At 41.0% G+C, this 24,101-nt stretch overlaps 1 protein-coding gene across 2 annotated transcripts in view; it reads left to right on the forward strand.

Annotated features, from left to right (window-relative positions):
* The first annotated feature begins 6,155 nt into the window (after positions 1-6,155).
* The window catches only part of CNTNAP5 (contactin associated protein family member 5), an 877,416-nt gene continuing 859,470 nt past the window's right edge, over positions 6,156-24,101 (forward strand). For both annotated transcript variants that reach the window (XM_033860287.2, XM_019931771.3), the window contains exon 1: positions 6,156-6,334. In XM_033860287.2, the coding sequence (XP_033716178.1) occupies positions 6,253-6,334 (82 nt within the window). In that variant the 5' untranslated portion in view covers positions 6,156-6,252. The remainder of the gene's footprint in view (positions 6,335-24,101) is intronic.

Genomic DNA, 24,101 nt, shown 5'->3' on the forward strand with positions numbered 1-24,101 from the left:
AACATATAAATACATCTCATATATTTAACCAGAAGTAAATGATACAAACCTAGGCACATTAGTGTTGCTCAATAAATTAATGTTGGTTGATTGGATGATTATGATGCCTTTGAATAATGATTATGCATATTTCCCACAGAATGGGTAATCTTTTTAGATATTTGCATGTATTTTTACCCCAGGGATGAATTGGCAGAAGAATGTATGACAAATCTACTGGTTAGGGGCTGGATAAGTTGTTTTCTTTGGAGTAGGGCATAATAGTTATAACTTGTGTCTGTATAACAAAAATATTTTCACTGTATAATTATATGCACTATGTAAAACTACCTAACCTAGAAGTTATCACAATTCACAATTTACAGGTATGGAAATTGAATCTCAAAGAGACCAAATTATATACTCAAGGTCTCATACCTAGTAAGCTGCAAAGTCAAGGCTAATACTCAGAGTTTCTGATTCTAAGCCCAGAACTCTTCATTAAACCACTCGAAACAGGTTTCTCCTGAAACATGATATATATCATAAGTGAATTCTCAATAATTGTAGGCAGGACTTCCTTCAGAAAGAGTCAGAAATAAGTGGAGAAGAAATCATTTTTTGACATATATTTCTGGTTGTGGCATGGCTGGATTTGTATAAATATAATTATATAGATACTATAGAGAGTGAACTCCTTCTCCCAAAAAAATAAATCCAAACATTTGAGAAATATATAGCTTAGGAGAATGAACTATCAAGATATTATTCTAAACTGCATTCCCATTGATTTTCCATATAATTGACATCTTGATTTCCAAGTTAAATAAGAATAAATTCTCTCAAAAGAGCCTCTGAATTCTGGTGCAATGGGCAGACTAAGGTGAGGGTGAGGGGGGGTGTGTAACCTCTAAAAAAGTAGACAAGCCTTTTCATATCTAATATTATTCATTCATCAAACATTTCTTGAAAGCCTGCATATATGCTGATGACTCAAAGTTGAATACTGATTGATAAATTATTCTTGAGAAACTACTCAGAATTAGGAAAACACGTGTGAACAGAAATATTACACAGTAATTAATAAAGACCTCAAGAGAGGTATTAGCTGAATTTGGACTTGAATGACAAGTGCAAATTAGCCAACTGGGAACAAGTCCACAGAAGGAAGAAAGAGGAGTGTGTGTAAACAGCATGGCATGTTACCAGCTGAGAAACTTGCATCTCAGGTAAAGGTATTTAAAGGGTTGCTGTATTTGCAGGAGATACATGATAGAAGATGACTCGTTTTGATGTCAATGATGAGCTTGTGGTGACAAGACTGAGTTTGAGGTAGAATTAGGAGAGAAAAGGAGTGGGGGAGAGGCTCAGGTGAATTGTTCTCAACATCTGGCTGAAGTCCATTTGCTCTAATAAAACAGTCCGTTCTTCTGCAAAAGTTGAATTCTGCCTTCATTATTCTAAGATTCAACTTTCCTGTTAAGGCAAATACACCTGACCTAATCTGACTTGAATAACAAATCTTCATGGCCCAGGGTGACTCAAATCCCTTTAACCCCAAAGAGACAAAGAACCACTTCATTATGCCAACTGTTAAGTTTTCCTTCCAAGAGGAAGAAATCTTTTTCAACTTAGAAACTCCTATAGCATTTATTATGTGACACTTAATCACATGCTAATTTGTATTGTTATCTCAATTTTTAATGTGTTGACATCATATTTTCTCCAATCATTTTTAGCTCCATGAGAACAGGCATTTTTTTCTCATTCCCTACACCCCACAGGTATAGTGTAGTACTGGATACAAACTATAAAAAGGGAAAACAAAACAAATCAAAAAAAAAAAACGAGAGAAATATTAAAACATTTGAAAGAAGAAGAAAGCATGAAAAGAAAAATAATTTAACTTTCTGCCTCATCAATACTTTTTAAAAGTCTATTTTGAAGACATGGGTGGCAACAGAAGCCACCCTTCAACATTTGCAACAAACCATGATATGTGAAGTTGAAATAATCCCAAAGTACTGATACACAGAATAGTCTATAGTGACCTATGCAGACTCTTCTCCCATCCATACCAGGTATCCTTATGTCACAGTGATTTTTACCTATTAGTTTTGTAAAGATAAAGGAAATAGAATGGGAGGTTTTAATTTTCAAGTGTCATATGCGTTGAGGCCATTAAATCTATATGATACTTAATATATCAATATCTGTCTCCTCTTAGGATCACATCTATAAAATAGAGATTACAAAACATACCTTCCATATGTCTCACAGTAGGATTCCAAAATCAATGATTTAAACAACTTGTTGAATATTCAAAAGCTAAGATTCCAGTTGACAAATGACTCCCTTCTGCTCTCTTAAGGGGAAAGAAGTGGGAACACTCAAGGGAAAATTAAAGGGACAGGAAAACCCAGTTCTGTCCACTTCATTCCCCTTTAAAGATCTCAGATATGTTTGTCTTGAGAAGATGTTCAGATTTATCATTTTTAAATGTAGACATTTGAGGATTTCAATTATTCGTTTGTCCCCATGCCCCGTTAGCAACCATTCTGCTCTATCTATACAGAATTTTTAACCCTCTTCAAAACAAAGTGCTCTGAAAGTATGACTTATTCTTCTGTATCAAGCAACATGGGGGGAAAGGGAGATTATTTAGATTCTATTCCACCACTCAAAAGGTGGATTTATCAGACTAAAAGGTTTACAAAAGAATTTCAATAGGTAAATATCAAACTGGCTGCAAACAGTTTTAATAGTGATTAATATTCTACAGCTAATAAAAACTTGCTGGCAAAATGCCCCCAGAAGATGGCATTGTTTACACTATTGTCAAAAAGGAACAGCTGTTTATCCCTGCTACATTCAGAGCTGCAGTATTCATACTGAAATGTTAACAAATCTTAGACAAATGTCTGCTGTTGAAGGCTTAAATTTGCTCTGAGAACAGGTGTGTTTGAGAGAGAGGAAAAAAAACTACAACTGTAAACAGGATTTTAAATGAGGTGCAATTTATATACTATACACCAAGTCTGTATATGGACAACTAAATGCAGAGTTCCAATATTTACTAATAACGTTAAGATCATTCACAGTTTGGGGGCTTCGTGTAAAAAAATTTGCCTGATTGCCTTTTAATGTATATTCCAAGCACCTTTTACTGACACAGATGGATTCAAGGCATCCTGTCAGAAAATGAAGCCAACATCTTCCATAACTTTTGAAATATTTAACTAAACATTTTTTGGAAAAGTATAGTAAGTAGGATGATGTAGTGGAGCATTAAGCTCAGTGAACAAAGACCTGTGTTTTGTTTTTTTTTTGTGGTATGCGGGCCTCTCACTGTTGTGGCCTCTCCCGTTGCGGAGCGCAGGCTCCGGACGCGCAGGCTCAGCGGCCACGGCTCACGGGCCCAGCCGCTCCGCGGCATGTGGGATCTTCCCGGACCGGGGCACGAACCTGTGTCCCCTGCATCGGCAGGCGGACTCTCAACCACTGCACCACTAGGGAAGCCCGACCTGTGTTCTTTGAAAGCCTTTTCCCATTTATAAAAAGAGAGGTCTTGAAATGCTGGTAAGTATATGGAGCTGAGGGAAATCTCACACACTGCTGGTGGGGAGGGGGGTATGAATTGGTAACATCTGTTTATAAAGCAACTGGCAGTACCTATTAAAGCTGAAGAAAAGCCTTTCCTACAATCCAGAAACTCCAGTCCTAAGTACATGGTTGAGAAAGACTAAGATACTGGTACAAGATTTTAAGGTTTATACTGAGGAAAAAAACCTGGAAATAATCTATAGATTCATAAACAGATGAATTAATGAATCGATTGTGGCATATTCATAAAATAAAATATAATACAGTAGTTAAAATGAAATAATTATGACTACCTGTATCCAAGTGCATAAATTAAATACGTACGTGTGTGTGTGTATATATATATATATATACACATATACGTATGTATATATATAAAATGTTGAGTTGAGTAAATTGCAAGGTGCACAATGAAGAAGTATTGATATGATGACATTTATATATTGGTTAAAGACAATCAAAATAATACTATAAATTGTTTAGGGATGTATATATTTTTGGTGAAAGTATAAAAACATAATGAACAGGAATGGAAAAGAAGTGTTTACTTCTAGGTATGGTGGGACACCAATGGGATCAGGCAAGAATGCAAAAGGGACTTAAATTATATTTTTAATATTTTATTTATTTTAAAGCCATTTAAATGTTAAAGAACATACAAATCTGGATAATGGTTCCTAGCTTTTCTAGACTCTCAAGTATGATTGAGCTAGCCACATAGGTGTCTTTAAACCTGAGATCCTCAAAAGCCAGGGGTGGGGAGGCAGCCCCTCAGGGCCCTCAGTAGGAGAAGGCAGGCCCAAGCCACTGGACTTGGGACTGCAGCCCCCTCCTCACTCAGGTCCCTGCCAACAGGGCAGCTTCTTGGCTCACCTCCGCTTTGATATTTTGTGATTCACCATCTTTTCTCCCACAGCTACAGTCTGTGCTGGAGAAGTATTCTGGTTGTCCAAGAATCTAGTAACTAACATGATTATTTTCAGTTAGAAGCTTAGAGACAAGAGGATATTTTACTTACAAGTGAGAGGACCTCAGAATTCTATTCCCTTCTCATTCAACTATCGATTAATATTCCAATGATGTGAGTCCAGCTCTAACCAAAACCACAAGGTTAACTTCAGGATTCACACAGAAGCTGCTTGAATCCCAACTCAACCTGCTGTAGCTGTGCAGCTGGCAGCTGAGGACCAAGCGTTGTCAGGAATCTACAGTGTAAAATAAGTCTGCATATTTGTTGCTGCTGAGGGAAATGGGGCTGGAGGGAAAGGGAGACATCAGCTTCCTCTGAAGTGACTCCATCCCTAACTTGATTGTAAGCTTCACATAGAAATCATTATGACACCTCATTTTGTTAAGGTTTGACAGCTTTCTGACACCTTCAATAAAAACAAAATAAGTTGCTTTATGGTCAAGCAGGAGAGTCCCCAAATGCAAACTAGAAGCCAAAGACAAAACCAGGGTTTCTAATAGGGAGCTTCTAGGAAGAAACCAAAACTACTCCTTTCTCTCATTTTAATTTAAACCGCTCCAGAGGAGCTTTCAGATCTCGAATGCTATGAGCCAGCCAGGACCACCCTGACTCTCATCATTACCATACCCAATTTGTCTCCCCGTCGCTCTCAGACGCCAGGAACCTCCCGGGCTCCGGAACCGAAAGCACCAAACACCTTGCAGTACTTGCCCAAAGCTACAAGCCAGCAGCTGGGAGTGAGACGCAGACGTGGTCCGCCGTGAAAGGTTGAGCCACTGGAGGTGGGAGCTGGGGGCGGGGTTGGGACCACGTTAAACCGCTAGATCAGAAATCCCAATATTACCAATACCCGCCAGCCTTCCATCCTAGAGAACAAACACAGGGGAAGTTCAATCGCGTAATTCAATAATTCAAGTCTTCCCTCTCCTCTCAAAAAAAGAAAAAAACATCTCGTTGCCAAGCTTTCCATGGGAAATTCCCTCTTGCTAATGCTTTCTGTGTTCCAACTCCTTTTAGTAACCCTTTAGCATCGTTCTTCGAAAACCTGGTTTAAATTTCGATGCACTCCCCCCACACACACATTGGGGGGGGGGGAGAGGGAGGGGAAGCCAAAGAGACGGAGGCAGAGATGGAAATGTGCGCTCCCTCCCCGGTCCCCTCCAACTGGCCGGCGCGCACCGCAGCGCCGGCCGGCCAGGGTGGAAGGCGCCGGAGCCGGTCGAAGACCCGCCCAGGCCGCTCCTACCGGAGAGCGAGGGGCGGGCCAGGCCGGGGGCGGCGCCGCGCGCCACGCTTGCCTATAAGGAGCTGTCCGCCGCCCGGGTGCTGATTCCAGTTCTAGCTGCCGACGAGGTGCAGTCGGCGGTCGAGCAAGCTCGGCGCCTGCCGTTGCGTCGGGTCGGGGTTTGCACCTTTAAGGAGGGGGCCGAGGAGGAAGACGCGAGCGAGGAAGGCGAGTGCTGCCGGCGGCCGTTGCGGGGACAGTACCTCCTTCCGCAGCCCCGGAGAAGCCCCCGCCACGGTTTCCGTAGAGCGTTTGGGCACGGGATGGAGTGAAGCCGCGAGTGCCTCTCGAAGGGGGGTGGGAAGGGGTCAGGCGGTGCAGAGGAGAAAGAGAGAGACAGAGAAAGAAAGAAGAAGCCGCGGCTGGCGCCTGCGAATTTGAGATTCGATTGGGAGGGACCTCTTACTCGGGGGAAATGGATTCTGGACTACGGCTGACCAGCGTTTTCACTTTGTTCTTCTCCGGCTTGTGGCATTTAGGATTAACAGCGGCAAATTGTGAGTTCCAGGAGCTGGGGGCGGGTAGGTGAGGTGGGAAACGCTGGCGTTTGGAAAGACACTCAACTGTCCAAGCGTGTTCAATTGTGTCTGCTCTGAGCAGAGGGGAAGGGGGAAAAATGCTGATTGGTGTGTTTCTATCACTCTAACCATCCCAAAAGTTAGCAGAGCTCGAAGGAGCCGGCCCCGTTGGATTTCCTGCCCTTCTCCCCGAATCGCAAAGTTCGGGGGAGAAGGGAAGGTTCTCTACCCTCCGCCTCCCGTCAGCTCCGCGTTCTCTGCCTGCCTGGTCTCAGCTGGGGCTTTTCCCGAGCGGGGCCCCCGGTTCAGACTGGATGCACTGGGGGCTGAGCTTCCAGAGACAGAGATGCTCACAGCCACCGCACTCGGTGACAGAGGCTCATTTCTGAATGCGGCTGCCTCGCTCGGATTTGTAGTATGCCCAGTGCCTCACAATCCAAGGCTTTCAGCTCTCTCCTAGGCAGAAGGCTCCAGTTGGGGTATCTTGCAACCAATGGTCATCGGTTTAATAGGGTTGGGAGTTTTGGCCTAAGAGTCATGGCCCGATGTAGTCAAACCACAAGATCAATGGCTGACCCTGTTATAGGAGGAAGAGCTTTGATGCGCACTCCACCCCCAAAATCTTTGTGCCAAAGAACGCATAATGAGTATGCACTAAGTGTACACTTTGTCGTCCAAGCTCTAACCTCGGCAAGTGCAGGGCATTTAATTTAATAGGCAGGAAGGCTGGACACCTGGGGATGTGCCACCTGCACTGTGTATTTAAAGAACCTAGTTTGTCAAACTCGAATAAATCTCTGGAGCCATCAGAGGTTCAAGCTCAATTGCTCAGCTGCCTCTCTAGGCAGAGAAAGGGAAGTTTTTCCAGCTCTGGAAACTCCTAAATGAGAAAGAATGCAATTAAGTCGTCTGTATTGTTTCCAAAGATGGTTTATCAAGGTTCCTCAAGCTTCTGGGCATGCTCCCTTATCTGCTAACCCCCCCCCCCCATGACCCTCAGAAATATCTAACCGTATTGGAACAGTTTTGATACTATTTTTTTTTTTTTTGGACTCTGAACCATCACTGTTAGAGAAGGGTAGGAGGACCACTTACTACTTACAAGTTTCTCTACCTCACTTCCCACCCCCTTAGGTCCAAGAGGACCTTAAGTAAGAGATACTTAATCGAGGGTTATACCTCAAAGGCAGACACTTAGACAAATGTTCTTTACTGAGAATGGTCCAAAGCTGAGCCAGTGTTTCTATCTGTGATTGGAAGTTTGGCGGATCCAAAATCAATAGTTAGTGGAAATGTGTTATAAAGATTTTATTAAAGTTTGTATTCTAAGGGAGTGCTGAAGAGGTCAACCTCTTTAAAAAGGAGGAGCCAAAGGGCCTTAGTTCAGAAATTATTTCAGAGAATAGGGAGAGACAGTGTAGAATCTGCTGTTTCTCTCCTCTTCCTCCTGTCCCCACATCCTCCAGCCCCTCCTCCTCCTTTTTTTCTTTTTTTTAAGTAAAAATGTTCCCATGGTGCTTTAGAAAAACATCTAAGTGGTTCAGTAAGAGGAAGTTAGGCACAGTGCTGAGTTAGTTTCTCTACTTCCTAAAACACTAGAGGTCAGTATTGTCCTAATGATGCAAAGGTGTGGCAATGAAATAGCCGTGTTTTTCCTTTAGCACATTTACCTACCTGAAAATAGTGAATATTTTGAAGATCCATGAAAGAGGGATGAGGAATAAGGGTGAAATAAATAGAACATACTCTATAGGAATATGGTTTGGGCTTCCTTATGTAGCACCTTAAGAGCGAGGAAAAAAATTATAGAATGGCTTTTTCTGTAAACTAATTGAATTATGGTTAATGTTATAATAATGCTCATAAAACCTAAATGGTATGAGTTTAAGGCTCATGCTTGTCATTACTGATGCGCAATAAAGCTAATTCTGAACATTTAAAATAAAACTTTGTGATAATGATCTTTAGTATTTCATCAGGGACAGTTTAATTTACCTGTTTCCAATCAGCATTTCAGTTGAATGCACGCTGCTTGCTAAATATTTTGGAGTCAATGTTCCTAAAGTATAATGTTAAATGTTTTTATTTTGCCAAACAAAATGTATTAATCCAGTGAACAATAGAATAGCAGCAGAAAATTACTTCTGAATTCAATCCTGTGGTCTTTGAAACCTATGATGCAGAACCTCAAAGAAAAAAAAAAAAGAACATTCTACAATTCTTCCAGACTTTTATTGTCCACTTTGACTTACTAGTTATCTACAACCCATTAACATTTAGACGCATCTAATGAGGAAAAGAAATCTCTTTTCAAATAGTCAATTTGTGTAAGCTTATAGATAATTTGGAAGATTTTTTCCCAAGATTATTATTTCTATATTTTGAAATAATACTTCAAGTCGTTCATGACAGTTGTCTTGGAAATGGATTATTTACCCAAGATGCTCCATGGTATACTTGTGAACTTTGTTCAAGTAAAAACAACTTTTAATTGCTTCCATTCTTCTAATAATAATTTTTGCTGTGTGTATGTAGGATGTGTGTGTGTTTATGTGTGTGTGTGTGTGTGTTTAATTTTCTCATAATCTGAGCAAAACTTGGGAATTTAGCTGTAAGGGAAAAAAGAATGCTTACCCAGTTGTAGATTTTATAAGTTTCTAATTAAACAAAATTAAATAAAGTTAAGTTAGAAGGCCAGCTACAGTATAGATAATATGAATCTGTGCAGAGAACATAATTACCCACCAGTAATAAAAACTCTGAAAATTCCCCAATTTCGGATTTTCAGCATATTAAATAGCTATCACACTTCCTTTGAGTTTACCCTGAGGGAATTAGTTAATTTCAAATGTAGATATGATAGGACAATGTTAAATGAGAAACCATTTTACATATAATATCAGCTCCTTTGACACAAGAAGAAACGATGTGACTTGATAGTTGGTTAAAGTGAAACCAGGAGTTTGAAATGCTAGGAGTTCTAGCCCTAGTTATGCCACAGCTAAGATGCCAAATGCCCATCAGGTGATGCATCGTTTCTGTGCTCACAGCTCAGGTATAAAATAGCAATTGAGATATGTATCTACTTCCAAATAGAACAGCAGCTCAAATTTTACAGAGGAGATTCTTTGAATAGTAGGTACGTTGAAAGACTATTATAGTGGGAGAACTTGCATTCAAAAGATAAGAGGAATGCAGGAGACACTTAGAGGGTTGCTGTTCACTTTATTTTACAATAATTGGATGTTACATGGTTATAAAGAGCCTTCATTCTGACCAATCAGTCACTTTGGATGATCTCTAAACATCTTATCTCTTTGTTGCTACATATTAGGTTCACACAGATAACAGCCTTGAGAGAGAAATAAAAAACTCTTTACCCCTTTCATCACAGGCAGAACTTTATCGAAAATATAGGAAAATGTCAATCATTTTCCTAAAGATCTTCAAATAAAGAGATGCACTGTAACTTGAGTTATCTGAAGCTTACACACAAACACAATCAATACGTAATATTATAAATAAACAAACATCAGATTATCTTCAGCAGGAAGCTGTTTGCGGTATACTTTTTGTGGCATTTATGGCCATCCGAAGTGAAAGAAGCATTATAATGCTCGTTTGGAAGAGTCCTGAAGATTTTCCCATGGTTGAATGGGCTCGTCTTTCACCATCCATACGAACTCTCTTGGCTTTCTGTCTGTATAGTCCCCGTCTCCAAACCAGATTCATATTTCCACAACTGAAAAATATGAACAGCTAGACTAGCAATTTTCACACAAGAGTATAGACTTGTAAGAAAGTTAGGTTCTATAAGAATCACCTTACTCACCGCCACCTCTTATTCTCATTCTAATGAATGACTGTCTTCTAAGTTGTAGTTTTCTTTTTTCCCTGCCCCTCTTGCCTTTCTTTCTTTAGTGGGACCCAGTTTGCCTTACTTTTCTTTCTTTAGTGGGACCTAGATTGCCTTACTTTTCAGTGTCCATTTGTTACAAAACAAAATAACGCGATATCGTTTGCAATGTTCCTAAAGCCTTTAGTTGGTGAACCAAAGCCCTTTATCTTACATGTCAGAACTCTGCTGAAATACGACCTATATATACAAAGCTAATTATCCTTGTCATATAGGACAGTGAGGAGATGCTCTAGTTACCTGAAAGGCCAGAATACAAAAGTCATTCACTCAATAAGGCTTTATTTTGAAGCTTCAGTGTACTCATTTGGAGCCTAATGACATTTTTTTAATTCATAGGGGAAACTGTCTTCATTCATCAAAATTCTGACACTTTCTGGCAGATGTCCTTATAAATGTTATTGACTTATCCTAATGATGCTGGTGTATTAAGAAGTTGGATCAAATGATTATTAAGGTCTTATTTGTCCCTTATTTGTCCCAATACATTTTTGTCTTTAACAGTTGATGTTGCCTACTGGTCATCCCATTTGGATACTTCTGGGATAATTGTGCTCAAAACTGTTAAGCAATTATATTTAGAATAACAACTTAATAGGGTTTTAATTCCTACTAACTGCTATGCACTTTGTATCTCTCACGCCACGTGCCGTGTTTGCATAATTTGACAAGGCAGCACAGCCAGGTAGACTTTATTAAATCGGGTTTACAGATGACTAAATTTAAGGTTAATCGAAGTTAATAAATTTCCCAGGATCATAAAGCTAAGCAATGAAAAAAAATTTAGGGTCTGGACCTATATCTATCTATTTCCAAAGATCAGAGTCTTTGCAAGATATGAAATTAATTCCCATGCATTCTGATGGGGTCTATGTGTGAGCGTCTGTAGAACGTTGCCTTGGGATCTCTGTGGTTAGTCTCTGCAGTCTATCCATAGCAAAGGGCATGGAGGCAGCCGCTTCCACAAGAACCAACTCCTGAGTTATACCTTCAAAAAACAACCAAACAATTGGAATCTAGATTTGATGCAAGATGCTGAACATCACAATGGTCAAAGATAGGAAGCCTCATATCTGGAGGAGCACCAGATGTTTTTTCTTCTACAAGTTTGAGTTTAAAACTTGATAAGGAAAGGGCATAAGCTTGCTGAAGATTTGTGACCACACACACACAACAATGCCATAAAAGGTGCCTCTGCTGGCGTCATATCTTATAAGTCTATAGATGCCAGACCAAACATATTAATTATCAATAAATAGCAGGTATGAGCTTCCTTTCTCAGCAGAAGGCTGGTCCTGAATGGGCTCTGCCTAATACTCTAAGTTTCATCCCAGTCACTCCTCCCACATTGCCTTATTTCCAGTTTATGGAACTCCGCCGTCCAAAACGAGCCATGTTTTCTCACATCTCCTTGCATTTATTTACATATGCCGTCTGCTTGGTCTAGAATGCCCTTTCACATTTTTATCTTCTGTCACTTTCTCCATCCCCCTCTCCCCCAACAAACACACTTTCCCCAGGCTGGGTCAAATGTCTCTTTATATTACTACTATATTTCCATAACACTTCTTATAGTCCTTGTCTCCCCAACTAGATGCACATTTCCCTGATTATCATATTTTATTTGAATGTCTGTAGTCAGTATCTAAAATACTGGGCAGATGCATGGATGAGAGGGTAAATGAATGGGTTCCAACTAAAATTTTTCATTTCTAAACTAAGATCCTTCTATGGTCCAGCTGCTAGAATCTTTTAAAATGTATTTGTTTTATGGGTTTTTTTTTTTCAAGTGACAAGTATTACCTATTCTAGTTTTGAAAATGTTAAGAAGATGTTAGCATGTGTAGCTTTTAAGTGAAAGAACAGAAGTTTAGATAATTTGACTGGATATGGAGCTGATAAATGGACCCCTGCCTTTACACAGGGCTGAACATTTCCATGAGTTTGCTGGCATGATCTTATTTCTGTGTCAAATGGCTACTTGTTCCTAAACGAGAAAGTCTCTCCATTCATTTGACCTCAGTACCAATTTTGAGCTAATTTTACTAACTTGCTTTTGCAATTTTAATGAGTGTTTCTTATATAGTCTGAAAATACACAGATATATATTGCTATAAAAGTCCTTCTTCATAGCCCAGGGTCAGTATAAAGAGGAAACGTTTATTTAATGGGGCTTTAGTCATAAATTACTAGAAAGATCTTATTTAATTGCAAACCTACAACACTGCCTGATAACATAATCCTGAGTCTCTGATGTCATCTTCTTAAGCTGTGGTTGGGAGAAGATTTAAGTGTTAAGCATATGTGTGTGTTACATATTTGAAAAACTTGTTGAAGAAATGAATTCCAATGAAAGGTTCTCTTTCTTAAAGTCAAGTTTTTCTATGAAGCTGGAGAAATAAAGATGCATAAGAAGATAGAGTCCATGACCCCAAGGAACTTTGAACATGAGCAGCCAGAAAAATAAATCTTTAATCACATCAAAGTGATAAATGCTATAATGAATGTAAGCGCAGAGTGTAATGTAAGGCACAGGTGAACATCTCAAACTGGCTGGGGCATCAAGGCAGGCTATCTGAGGGAAACAGAGACTTAAAGTCAAATTTTCAGGCTGGGGAAAGGAGGGGAGGTTATTACAGGCTTTCCGTGTTGTGGTGACTACTTGTAAGAGTGGTTCGTAGGTATAGGGGTAGAATGAGAAACTAGACAACTAGGTAAACATGGGAGTCTTTGATTTTTACTGTTATAACTACGGAGAGTCATCAAAGGATTTTGCACATGTAATTAGATAATACTAATCAGATTTTTGTTTTTAAAAAAATCGCCGTGTGAAGGATAGATTAAAACGGGCGAAGGCTAGTAGTAAGAAAGCCAAGGAAGAGCTTATTACATTAACTCAGGTGATAATTAATAAGGGCCTAAGGAAGAAAGTTTCAGAATCTGCAGAGATCATAAAGAATCAGAAAGAAAATCATGAACCATGTCAATTCAAACCCTAGGAATCTATGAGCTAGTAAACTCACAGAAGGCACAGATTTGTGGTTAAAATGTATTCTGTAGCTTCTCCCATTGTTTTTGACAAATGAGAGTTATAGATGGTAGAAAAGGTGCTCTGTTTTCTGAAAAGAAGTTCTTCTCAGGGAATACCAAACGACCATATTCTCAGTGCAGTATATTTCATATTTGCATGACACCATACAGCCCATGCTGTCTGTATCCATCATCCTGATGCATCTTGTAGTCTGTAAATTATGCTGGTTTTTGTCAGCAGAGTGAGAACTAGTCATTAAGGATGATGCAATTAAATCTCAGCGTCCCATTCTCATCCCCCCTCTGGCAGGGGGGTAAACTAGGGATCATTACTACTATCAGAGGTCGCTCCGTGGAAAAACAAACAGGGGAAGTTGGGTAAGCCATGTTGATTTGCCATCATTGGTAATTGATTTGCTGTCATAAATTCCATGTCTCTACATTTCTAATTGCTTTTGTGCATATTCTTGGGGGGTTGATTAATGCCATCTGTTCCGTGGATCAGCTGAAGTGATTGAGTTTTAAAGGACGACAACAGCAATGTTGAAGATAGAAAGTGAAGGAAAATGCCAAAACACAGCTCGTGGTGTATATTATTTTTAACTTTCCACCTTTGGAAGCAGATATATCCTTCTGAAGACTGTCCAAGGCAAATAGCAGTCTAAAGAGATTTGCCTAACAGACAGATGCTTGTAGGTGTGAGTCTAGGCTACTGTTTGATGAATATATATGTTCAGTTCCCTTTCCACCCTCCTCCCCTCCCTCCCATTCTTCCTTCCTTTCCCCCTTGCTTCCTCCCTTCCTCCCTTCCTCTTGGTTTTCCTTCTTCTCTTCCCCACTCCACTCTCGGTTATGTGGCCATGTATTTTGGGTATTACCATTGGCTTTTGCCTGATTATGTTAAGGTGGGAAAAGAAGGGAGAAAAGCGTCTGTTGGATTCTGGTGCTGCCTTGCCTGTGGGCACAGTAACCAAATGTGAAACCTCCATCAAGACCTATTCTAAGGGCAGTCCTGACAGAGATCTGCCACCCACTGCACTTGGGAAAGCCCACTGGATTCCAACGCCCTCACCCCATCTGTCCCCAAACAACTCTTCTGTTAACTCCATTAATCCCTGAATCTGTAGATGTGAGAAGAAGCCTTTCAATTCATACAGAGAAGCCCTAAGACACAGAGCCTCACTGGGAAAGAAAATATAGGAATTTAAATCTGTACTGAACTCTGCTGGACTGAGAGAAACAGACCTTTTCCAAAAGAAACGTTTCTAGAAGAGATAGAGCTGGGTGTTTGAAGGAGGGGAAGAGAATGTTCTGAGTTGGGGAAAGGCAAAGTAGGGGAATGTTTAGAATGTCCAAGAAAAGTGTTACCAACTTCCTGGTTTTGACCAGACTGACCCTCTGTATTACAAGGGTGAACGTATTATACAACAGGTGGGCAATGGGGAGGTGACAGAGGACAGTAGAAAGGGCATAGGTCACACAATTCTGGGTTGATGTGACTCTCACTCAGTGAGTATTTCCTATGGATACTAACATGAGCCTTATAGAATCAGTGTAAGTATAACATGAGTAACTCAGTATAAATCACACATCACGTGGGAATTCAATAATTAGACTTGTTACAATTAACAATGAACCTCAACATGGATTCTCTCAAAATCAGTTACAATAGCCATCAAGGCAGGGACAACTACATTTCCATTCTTTTTTTTTTTTTAACATCTTTATTGGAGTATAATTGCTTTACAATTGTGTGTTAGTTTCTGCTTTATAACAAAGTGAATCAGCTATGCATATACATATGTTCCCATATCTCTTCCCTCTTGCGTCTCCCTCCCTCCCACCCTCCCTATCCGATGGAGGGGCTCACTCTCCCTTCACCACAGGGCTGAGGGATTGCCGAGGCAGATGGAAACATTCTCATTTTAACTCTGATGTCAGGGGGACTGTGGGCAGAATCAGTCCTTACCTTACAGAGACACGTGACTGTCTGAGTTCCTCACTTAATTCCTGGGCTCTGTCATGGTGTGATCAGGTATGATCCCTGCCTCTGGGCTTTGGCCAGTGAACCTCACAAGGGGAGTGGAGAAAAGAGCTTCCTCTAGAAAAGTAAGGAGCATGTCCCCTCCAGAAAACCCTGGCAGAAGGTGTCAGCCTTAGGGAGAAGCATCCTTGAACAGACCTTGAGAAAAAAATCAGTGAACCCGAGCAGAAGTATATGTAGTGTTCCCAGTATCCTAAGCTCTCCATTTGCAGGAGACTCGGGCAGAGGGAAGTTAAATCCGAAGGTTCAGAGAGCTGTGCTTTCCTTCTGGGTATTGCTGAAGGCTGCTTTTGGTGGATACATAGTACAAGTGTTCTGTTGTTCCTGTAAATGTTGGGTTAAAATCAGGTACTGCTGCAATGCTCCATGCATTATTAATGCTAAGCCACCTTCAAATGCATCATTCTTTCATTCAAAAATACTTATGAAATGGCTACTATGTACGTATTTCTCCGTACATTCGTGAAAGCCTACTGTTCATTGAAAATCAGTTGATGAGGGGGAGATCTGGATTGCTGTTCACATAGTCCAGAAACAACAACAACAAAAGATAGTAGTATCTCTTCAAATCAAAGCCATGGCACCGGGGTCCTCCACTCTAGTCCTGCTCATGGTATTAAGTACCTCTTTCCTCTTCCTGAGTCTTTTCTCTTGCTTCCTTATCTTCGATGTCTCTTCTCCTTCACTCCAATTTGCCTTCTTTTTATTAATTAATTATTTTTGCTGTGTTGGATCTTCGTTTCTGTGCGAGGGATTTCTCTAGTTGTGGCAGGCGGGGGCCACTCTTCATTGTGGTACGTGGGCCTCTCACTATCGTGGCCTCTCCTTTTGTGGAGCACAGGCTCCAGACGCGCAGGCTCAGTAGTGGTGGCTCACAGGTCTAGCGGCTCTGCGGCATGTGGGATCTTCCCGGACCAGGGCTCGAACCCGTATCCCCTGCATTAGCAGGCAGATTCTCAACCACTGTGCCACCAGGGAAGCCCTTGCCTTCTTTTTGATGCTCCTTCCTTTTCTTCCTTCTTCCCACCTCCTTCCCTTCCCCATGTTCTTCTACTTCTGTCCCCTCTCTGTCTCTCTTCTGCACCTCTCTCTCTCTTTTCTCTCCCCCTTCCTTCACTCTGCCTGTTTCAATTAACATTTAGTAAATGACTTCTTTTTTATTGTTTTATGGCCGAGGCTAATCCTTTTTAAACTTTGCCATTGAAGTGCTGCTTGATGGAAAAAAGAGTGCAAGGAACCCAGGGGAGTCCGAAAGCTCATCTTCACGTGGCCGCTGAAGCATGTTATTTCTTGAATTTTGTCTTAAACACTGAGACAAATTTGCATTCTGCTCCCTATTACATCCATGTGTATATTATGAGGAAAATATTTTCCCACAATCTTTGATTAAAAATTGATGAGCAAAATTGATTCACTTAACCCATGTAAAGGGCCACATACACCCAGGGACACAGGCCTAAGCTTTTTGGTTCTTTCCCCCTATTTATGCCTTCTAGGATTCCTATATGAATGAGAACAACTTCCCTGTCTCTTCTCTCATCTTGGAACAGGTAGCTTCCTTTCCCATCAACTGTGCCCGGTCTGTGGGCTGCAGATTATGCTTAATCGATAATGGGAGGTGAGAAGAGCTTATCAATTCACAGGAGGAAAGGAAACCCACAAGCCCACTTGGTGAAATGGGGCTTTTGGGAGGGGCTGTGGGTAAGAAGTCTGCTCAGCCCCACTCCAAGTCTGCACCACACTCCATGGCAGTCACCTGGCGACGCGCTGCCCCATGCACGGAGCTTACCTTTGAGTAAATGAGCCCTGCCAGGTTACAGGATTGGGGTCAACGAGGGCAGATTGTTTTCTGATTGGAGACAGGCTGAGCTCACCATGATATTAAAAGAGAGATTAATGCCTCTCCTTCTACAATAATCAGGGACCGTTCGACACAGTCACAAGAAATGAAACCAGCAGATTGGAATGTCAGAGCATTGGAGAGGAGAGATAAAGTTAAGTGATGTGTTTCTTCCCTGGAAGGGCTTCCAAACATACACCTCATGCTAGGGGTGGTACCTGATGGGCTCATTCTGTTCCTCCCCACAGTTTGATGTGATAGTTATCCTCCTCCCCATTCTAGGGTGAGCATGTGCCAGCATGGACCATCAGGTGATTTACCCCGGAGCAAATAGCTTACAGGTGGTCACCCTAGGATGATAACGCACATTTCCCTGATTCCAGAGTCCATTACTCTGTTACATTCTATCTGCCATTCCCTTGAACCCAAAGCTAAGGCTGAGCTGTTCTTGAACTTGAGATGTTCAACCTTGCAGACCTTCTCTCTGACCCAGGGTGAGAAATGCCTTATCAGTCTAGACCCACAGATTCATCCCCCATGCGCAGGTCGCCTTATTCTAACCTTGCAGGCAGCACTTCCCCCATAACTCGAAATCCCTGTGGCAAACCCTTCCTGTAAGTCTGGCTGGTTGTAAAACTTGGTTGTCTTACTCGCTAAAGCCTTTACCGTTAAGGCTCTGTGCCCATCACTAGTGCCCTTGTGGATTCCACAATTAGTGTCCACTGTTAGTGTGTCTGCTCCTGTTTCATGCTCCCTAGAGACCTTCCTCTCTAAGTGCAGTATTTTCATCACTCCATCATACTGTACCCCTCCTAGATTTTGTAAGATAGATGTCTGTTTTATTGTTTGTTTGTTTGTTTTAAAGTTGGTGCTAATAAGAAAACCCCTCTGTGTGATACTTCGATAATATGTTCTAATAAGGCAAGGACTGGCTTGCATTCAGATCTGTTTTCTGTCTTCGGGCTGCAGAGTTCAACCCATATCCAGCCCCTAACCTCCTTTCACCCAGTGGGGATAGATGGGAGGGAGGGTTTTGAACAAGCATAGGCTGAATACCGTTACTCTCCACCGCAGATGAGGTCCCATGATGAGCATGTGCTCTGCGGGCCTCAGAGAGTCTGCTTGGCAGAGAAAGGCCACCCCGCACTGCGTACAACTTTCTTTCGTCGCCAGCTGCTCGGAAAGCCAGACCCAGGAATTCTGTGCTTTATTCTCCAGCTCCCCTGCCTTTGTCCCTTCGACCTGGGCTATTATTTGGCTGAGTTGTGAGGTCTCTGTGTCGCCTTGGTCCTCTTTTTCAGCTATTTACGTGTCTCAATGGACCTTCTTGCTTAGGTTTGAAGAGGCTGAGTGATTTGTTCAATGGTCAGCACACTCACAGCTTTGCATCTGTTCCTCCATCCATGGCTGCCATCAGGAAAGGACGTGGCAGATCCCAAAGTCATTCACACTGACTGAGGAAAAGAATCAGTGCTGTGTTCTAGCTCTCAGAAAGAACGAGTGCTCCAAGAAATAAGACCTTAAATATTTAAACTTATTTTAGGAGGAGAATGTTTTGGTTTCTAAAATGAAGTCTTATGCAGAGTTTCTATGTAAAATAAATTACACATATGGCGGCTTTGGGGGAAATGGGGAGAGGAGATGCAGAATCCTGTCACTCAACTGACTCTCCTCTTTCTGATTCTTCATGGAAGTACCACACAAAGCCTTCTGCCTTACCTGTAATTGTAGGAATCTCCAAGTTTATAATTTCATGCAAAGGTGATTAGGCATATGATGGTTTTAGGAAAAGTGGGGGTGGTGGCCTCAGTGGTGACCAACACTTGGCTGGTGTGAAGCAGCAAGGCCACCCTGGGTGCTTGCCACCTGCATCTGGTATGTTTGCATCAGCTGATGACCTGATGTGGAGGTTATTAAATATTTTAAATATTACCTCTGTCCAGGTGCCCATTTTTAACCCTTTGAAAGTCTGTTTTTGTCTTGTTGCTATTTTATATAAGTCTCAGGGCAAGGGCATCTTATTGGCATTTAGAGATTTGAAAAGATAGTAGCTTGTCAAACAAATACTTCCTCATTTTGATCTTCCTAATGTGAATAGCCATTCTTAGGTTAAAAAAAGATTATCTTATGAAGGTCCTTGAATTATCCACCTCCATCCCAGATATTCCCTTTTGAGCATTTTTTACTTACTTTATTTTTTATTGAATACAGTTGATTTACAATGCTGTATTAGATTCTCCTGTACAGCAAAGGGATTCATATATATATATATATATATATATATATATATATATATGCATTCTTTTTTATATTCTTTTCCATTCTTGTTCATCACAGGATACTGAATATAGTTCCCTGTGCTATACAGTAGGAACTTGTTGTTTATCTATTCTCTACACAATAGTTTGCATCTGCTAATCCCAAACTCCCAATGCATCCCTTTCCCACCCCCCTCCCCATTGGCAGCAATAAGTCTGTTCTCTATGTCTGTCAGAATGGCCATCATTAAAACGTCCACAAATAACAAATGCTGGAGAGGGTGTGGAAGAAAGGGAACCCTCCAAAACTGTTGGTGGGAATGTAAGTTGGTGCAGCCACTATGGAAAACAGTATGGAGGTCCCTCAAAAAACTAAAAAAATAGAGCTACCATATGATCAAGCAATCCAACTCCTGGGCATATGTCTGGAGAAAACTATAATTCGAAAAAGATACATGTGCCCCTTTTACCTTTTCAAAAGAAGGGGATTTCATGTTGGCCATACAGTGAATGGGAAAATAACTACTTGATAAACTGAATTAAAGTACAGACAGGTTAAGTGAAAGCCAAGTACAGACAGCGTGCCTGGTTTAGGAACAGTACAGGAGCAGAGAGCTAGCATACAGCTGAATGCACCCTCCGTCATCTCAGGTCTGTATCTCCTAACTTTCATGAGCTCCTCTCAGTGTTCCCTAATGTTAATGAATGTGACTAGACATGGTGAAAGTGCACACACGAAATTAAGTTGTGGCCTATCTGGATTCAATCTTGGTTTCTGGTTCTGGTTGGAGTGTTAATTGTCAGCATATGCTTGCATATTTGCTTAGTGTACCGTTCAGGCGGAAGATCTAAATAGACATTTCACCAAGGAAGACATACAGATGGCCAAGAGGCACATGAAAAGAGGCTCAACATCACTAATTATTAGAGAAATGAAAATCAAAACTACAATGAAGTATCACCTCACACATGTCAGGATGGCCATCATCAAAAAATCAAGAAACAGGGGCTTCCCAGGTGGCGCAGTGGTTGGGAGTCTGCCTGCCGATGCAGGGGACACAGGTTCGTGCCCCAGTCCGGGAGGATCCCACATGCGGCAGAGCGGCTGGGCCTATGAGCCATGGCCGCTGAGCCTGCATGTCCGGAGCCTGTGCTCCACAATGGAAGAGGCCACAACAGTGAGAGGCCCGCATACCGAAAAAAAAAAAAAAATCAAGAAACAATAAATGCTGGAGAAGGTGTGATGAAAAGGGAACCCTCTTGCACTGTTGGTGGGAATGTAAATTGATACAGCCACTATGGAGAACAGTAAGGAGGTTCCTTAAAAAACTAAAAATAGAACTATCATATGACCCAGCAATCCCACTACTGGGCATATATCCTGAGAAAACCATAATTCAAAAAGAGTCATGGGCTTCCCTGGTGGTGCAGTGGTTGAGAATCTGCCTGCTGATGCAGGGGACACGGGTTCGAGCCCTGGTCTGGGAGGATCCCACATGCCATAGAGCGGCTGGGCCCATGATCCACCACTACTGAGCCTGCGTGTCTGGAGCCTGTGCTCCGCAACAAGAAAGGCTGCGATAGTGAGAGGCCCCCGCACTGCGAAGAAGAGTGGCCCCCGCTTCCCACAACTAGAGAAAGCCCTCGCACAGAAACGAAGACCCAACACAGCAAAAATAAATAAATTAATTTAAAAAAAAAGTCACATACCACAATGTTCATTGCAGCACTATTTACAATGGCTAGGACATGGAAGCAACCTAAATGTCCATCGACAGATGAATAGATAAATAAGGTGTGGCACATATATACAATGGAATATTACTCAGCCATAAAAAGAAACGAAATTGAGTTACTTGTAGTGAGGTGGATGGACCTAGAGTCTGTCCTACAGAGTGAAGTAAGTCAGAAAAACAAATATCGTATGCTAACGCATATATATGGAATCTAAAAACAATGGTACTGATGAACCTAGTGGCAGGGCAGGAATAAAGACTCAGACATAGAGAATGGACTTGAGGACATGGAGTGGGGAGGGGGAAGCTGGGGTGAAGTGAGAGAAACATCAGCATATGTACACTACCAAACGTAAAATAGATAGCTAGTGGGAAGCAGCCGCATAGCACAGGGAGATCAGCTCGGTGCTTTGTGACCACCTAGAGGAGTGGGATTGGGAGGGTGGGAGGGAGGCGCAAGAGGGAGGAGATATGGGGATAGATGTATGCATATGGCTGATTCACTTTGTTGTACAACAGAAACTAACACAGCATTGTAAAGCAATTATACTCCAATAAAGATGTTTTAAAAAAAAAGAAAATCACGTTGCATTGACATCTACACTGTACTCACATATGAGTGAACTCCAAATACTCCTGCTCTGCATTTTTTTTTAATTGGACCTATTGCTTAATTTAATTTAATTAATTAATTAATTTATTTATTTTTCGGGCTGTGCCACACAGCTTACAGGATCTTAATTCCCCAACCAGGGATTGAACCCAGGCCAATGGCAGTGAAAGTGCCAAGTGCTAACCACTGGACTGCCAGGGAATTCCCTGCTCTGCATTCTTAATAAAATTGAAAATAATAAGTAATTTATAATACTATATATACACACATATATACATGTACACATACACACACATATATATAATAAATTTGAGATGTTATTAGTTTTCTTTCATGGTTAATATGCCAGGTAGAATTTTACATGTGTATACACTCTATGTGAACTACTTGTTCTGGAAAAAGTCAAAATGTATTATCCCCCAAGGTCAGTACTGACTTGGGTGTCACCTTCGTGAATATTTACCTCTCTAGATAATGAATTGAAATGGGCATTTGGATGGAAATTAATATCTATATACTTTCTGCAATCAAATGTGTTTTGCCACGAGAATGAATAAATGCTGTTGGGAGGCATGCAGACGTGTCCCACTGTGGAGACTGTGTTTCAGGGTGACGTTCAGTAAGCATCCTTTGCATTCTGATTTATGGTGAGTTTGGTTTTTTTATAGTTCTTTCATATGACTCTTTTACCTAATGGACAGAATACAAAACTTCAAACATATTCAGCTTGACATTTCAGTAACATAATCAGGAGATAATGATACGTGAGCATATGGGTAATAAGTACACATGGGATTAATGAGCAACTTGGCCTTGGGATTTATTTAGGACACGCTACTGTTACCTGAGAAACACAGAGCTCCTTCAACAGTGATCTAATTCAGTGAAGAATACAGGAAGAAACATAAAATTACAAAGTGTTTCCTTTGGTTTTGAGCTATTGACTTTTTGTTTTGAAAAGAGCCTTATGATGTGTCATGTGTTTTGGAGACATGATATATATGTGTGTGTGTGTGTGTGTGTATGTGTGTGTGTATGTATGTATTTGTACGTTGCTCACATCTTTCTTAACAAAAGTCAGTGTCTCACACATATCCAGGCATCTTTTAATATATCAAACCAATTTGAAATTCTTTCTAAAATTGTGAGTCTACAATAGAGATATTCCCTGTTGTACTTTCATCACTGTTTTGCGATATTAAGTAGCAATATATATCAATATATCTATATCTATATATCTATCTATATATATATAGATAGATAGATATGTTCTGGCTTAAAAAGAACTGGTAAGACATTTAAATAAAAGTATAGTTGTGACAGGTGCTGTGTGCTGTTATATATTCACGGTATGTACATATGCTTTTCTCTACCAGTGTCCACACACATTGCATTCTTGGTTTTGTCACTTATAAACAAGACAGATTACTTTAGATGGCATGTCAGCAAATCTTTTCTAGCTGTTAATGGTCTGATGAAAGACCTGGACTTAGGAAAGAATATTATAATTAAGTCCAGACTGTGGCTTCGTAGTCAAGGGACTAAACCACTGTGAAAATTCATTAGTAAAGTTAGTCCGAGAAACATCTGAGCAAGTGAAAAATCTCAATTCAAGGGGAGAATGTATAACTCAACTGATGCTCTCACCCTTGTTGATACGTTGTCTGGGGTAAAGATTTCTATGTTTTCTGGATAAGTATCCATTTTTGTTGGAAAATTCAATTTGACTTATTGGGTTCCTATAGCTAAGTGTTGTGAGTCTTTATTGGGGAAACGATGTCATTTGGTGTTTGGGAAAATAAAAGTACCTTGCTTGATAGCCAGTGAAAGTCCCATTTTACACACCACCCAAATCTCATGCCACATTAGCAATGAAAGCCAAGATGGCACCTTGCTTCTTGTGCTGGGGAGGTATGATTCCCGGAAGAAGCCTAAAGACATTGGGAGGTTTCTTTGTCCATATTTGCATGTACGTGTGCACACATATGTGTTCAGTGCCTATTAATTTAGCTTGGGCTTCTCTTTTAAAACAAATTAAACCTGGTATTAAATCAGTTGTTCTCAAGTGGAAATGATTTTGCCCCAGGGGACATTTGGCAATGTCTGGACATGTGTTGTCACAACTGGGGGCTTGCTACTAGCATCTAGTTGGTAGAATCCAGGGATGTTAGTAAACACCCAATAATGGACAGGAATGCACCCTACAACAGATAGCTATCAGCCCAAAATGTCAAGATAGCCAAAGTCAGAGAAACCCTGTTTCAGCTGTCAGTCATTTATGGATCATCATGTATTAATTTAAAAAAATG

Source organism: Tursiops truncatus, chromosome 7 (genome assembly GCF_011762595.2).
Source record: "Tursiops truncatus isolate mTurTru1 chromosome 7, mTurTru1.mat.Y, whole genome shotgun sequence".
Classification (NCBI taxonomy): domain Eukaryota; kingdom Metazoa; phylum Chordata; class Mammalia; order Artiodactyla; family Delphinidae; genus Tursiops; species Tursiops truncatus.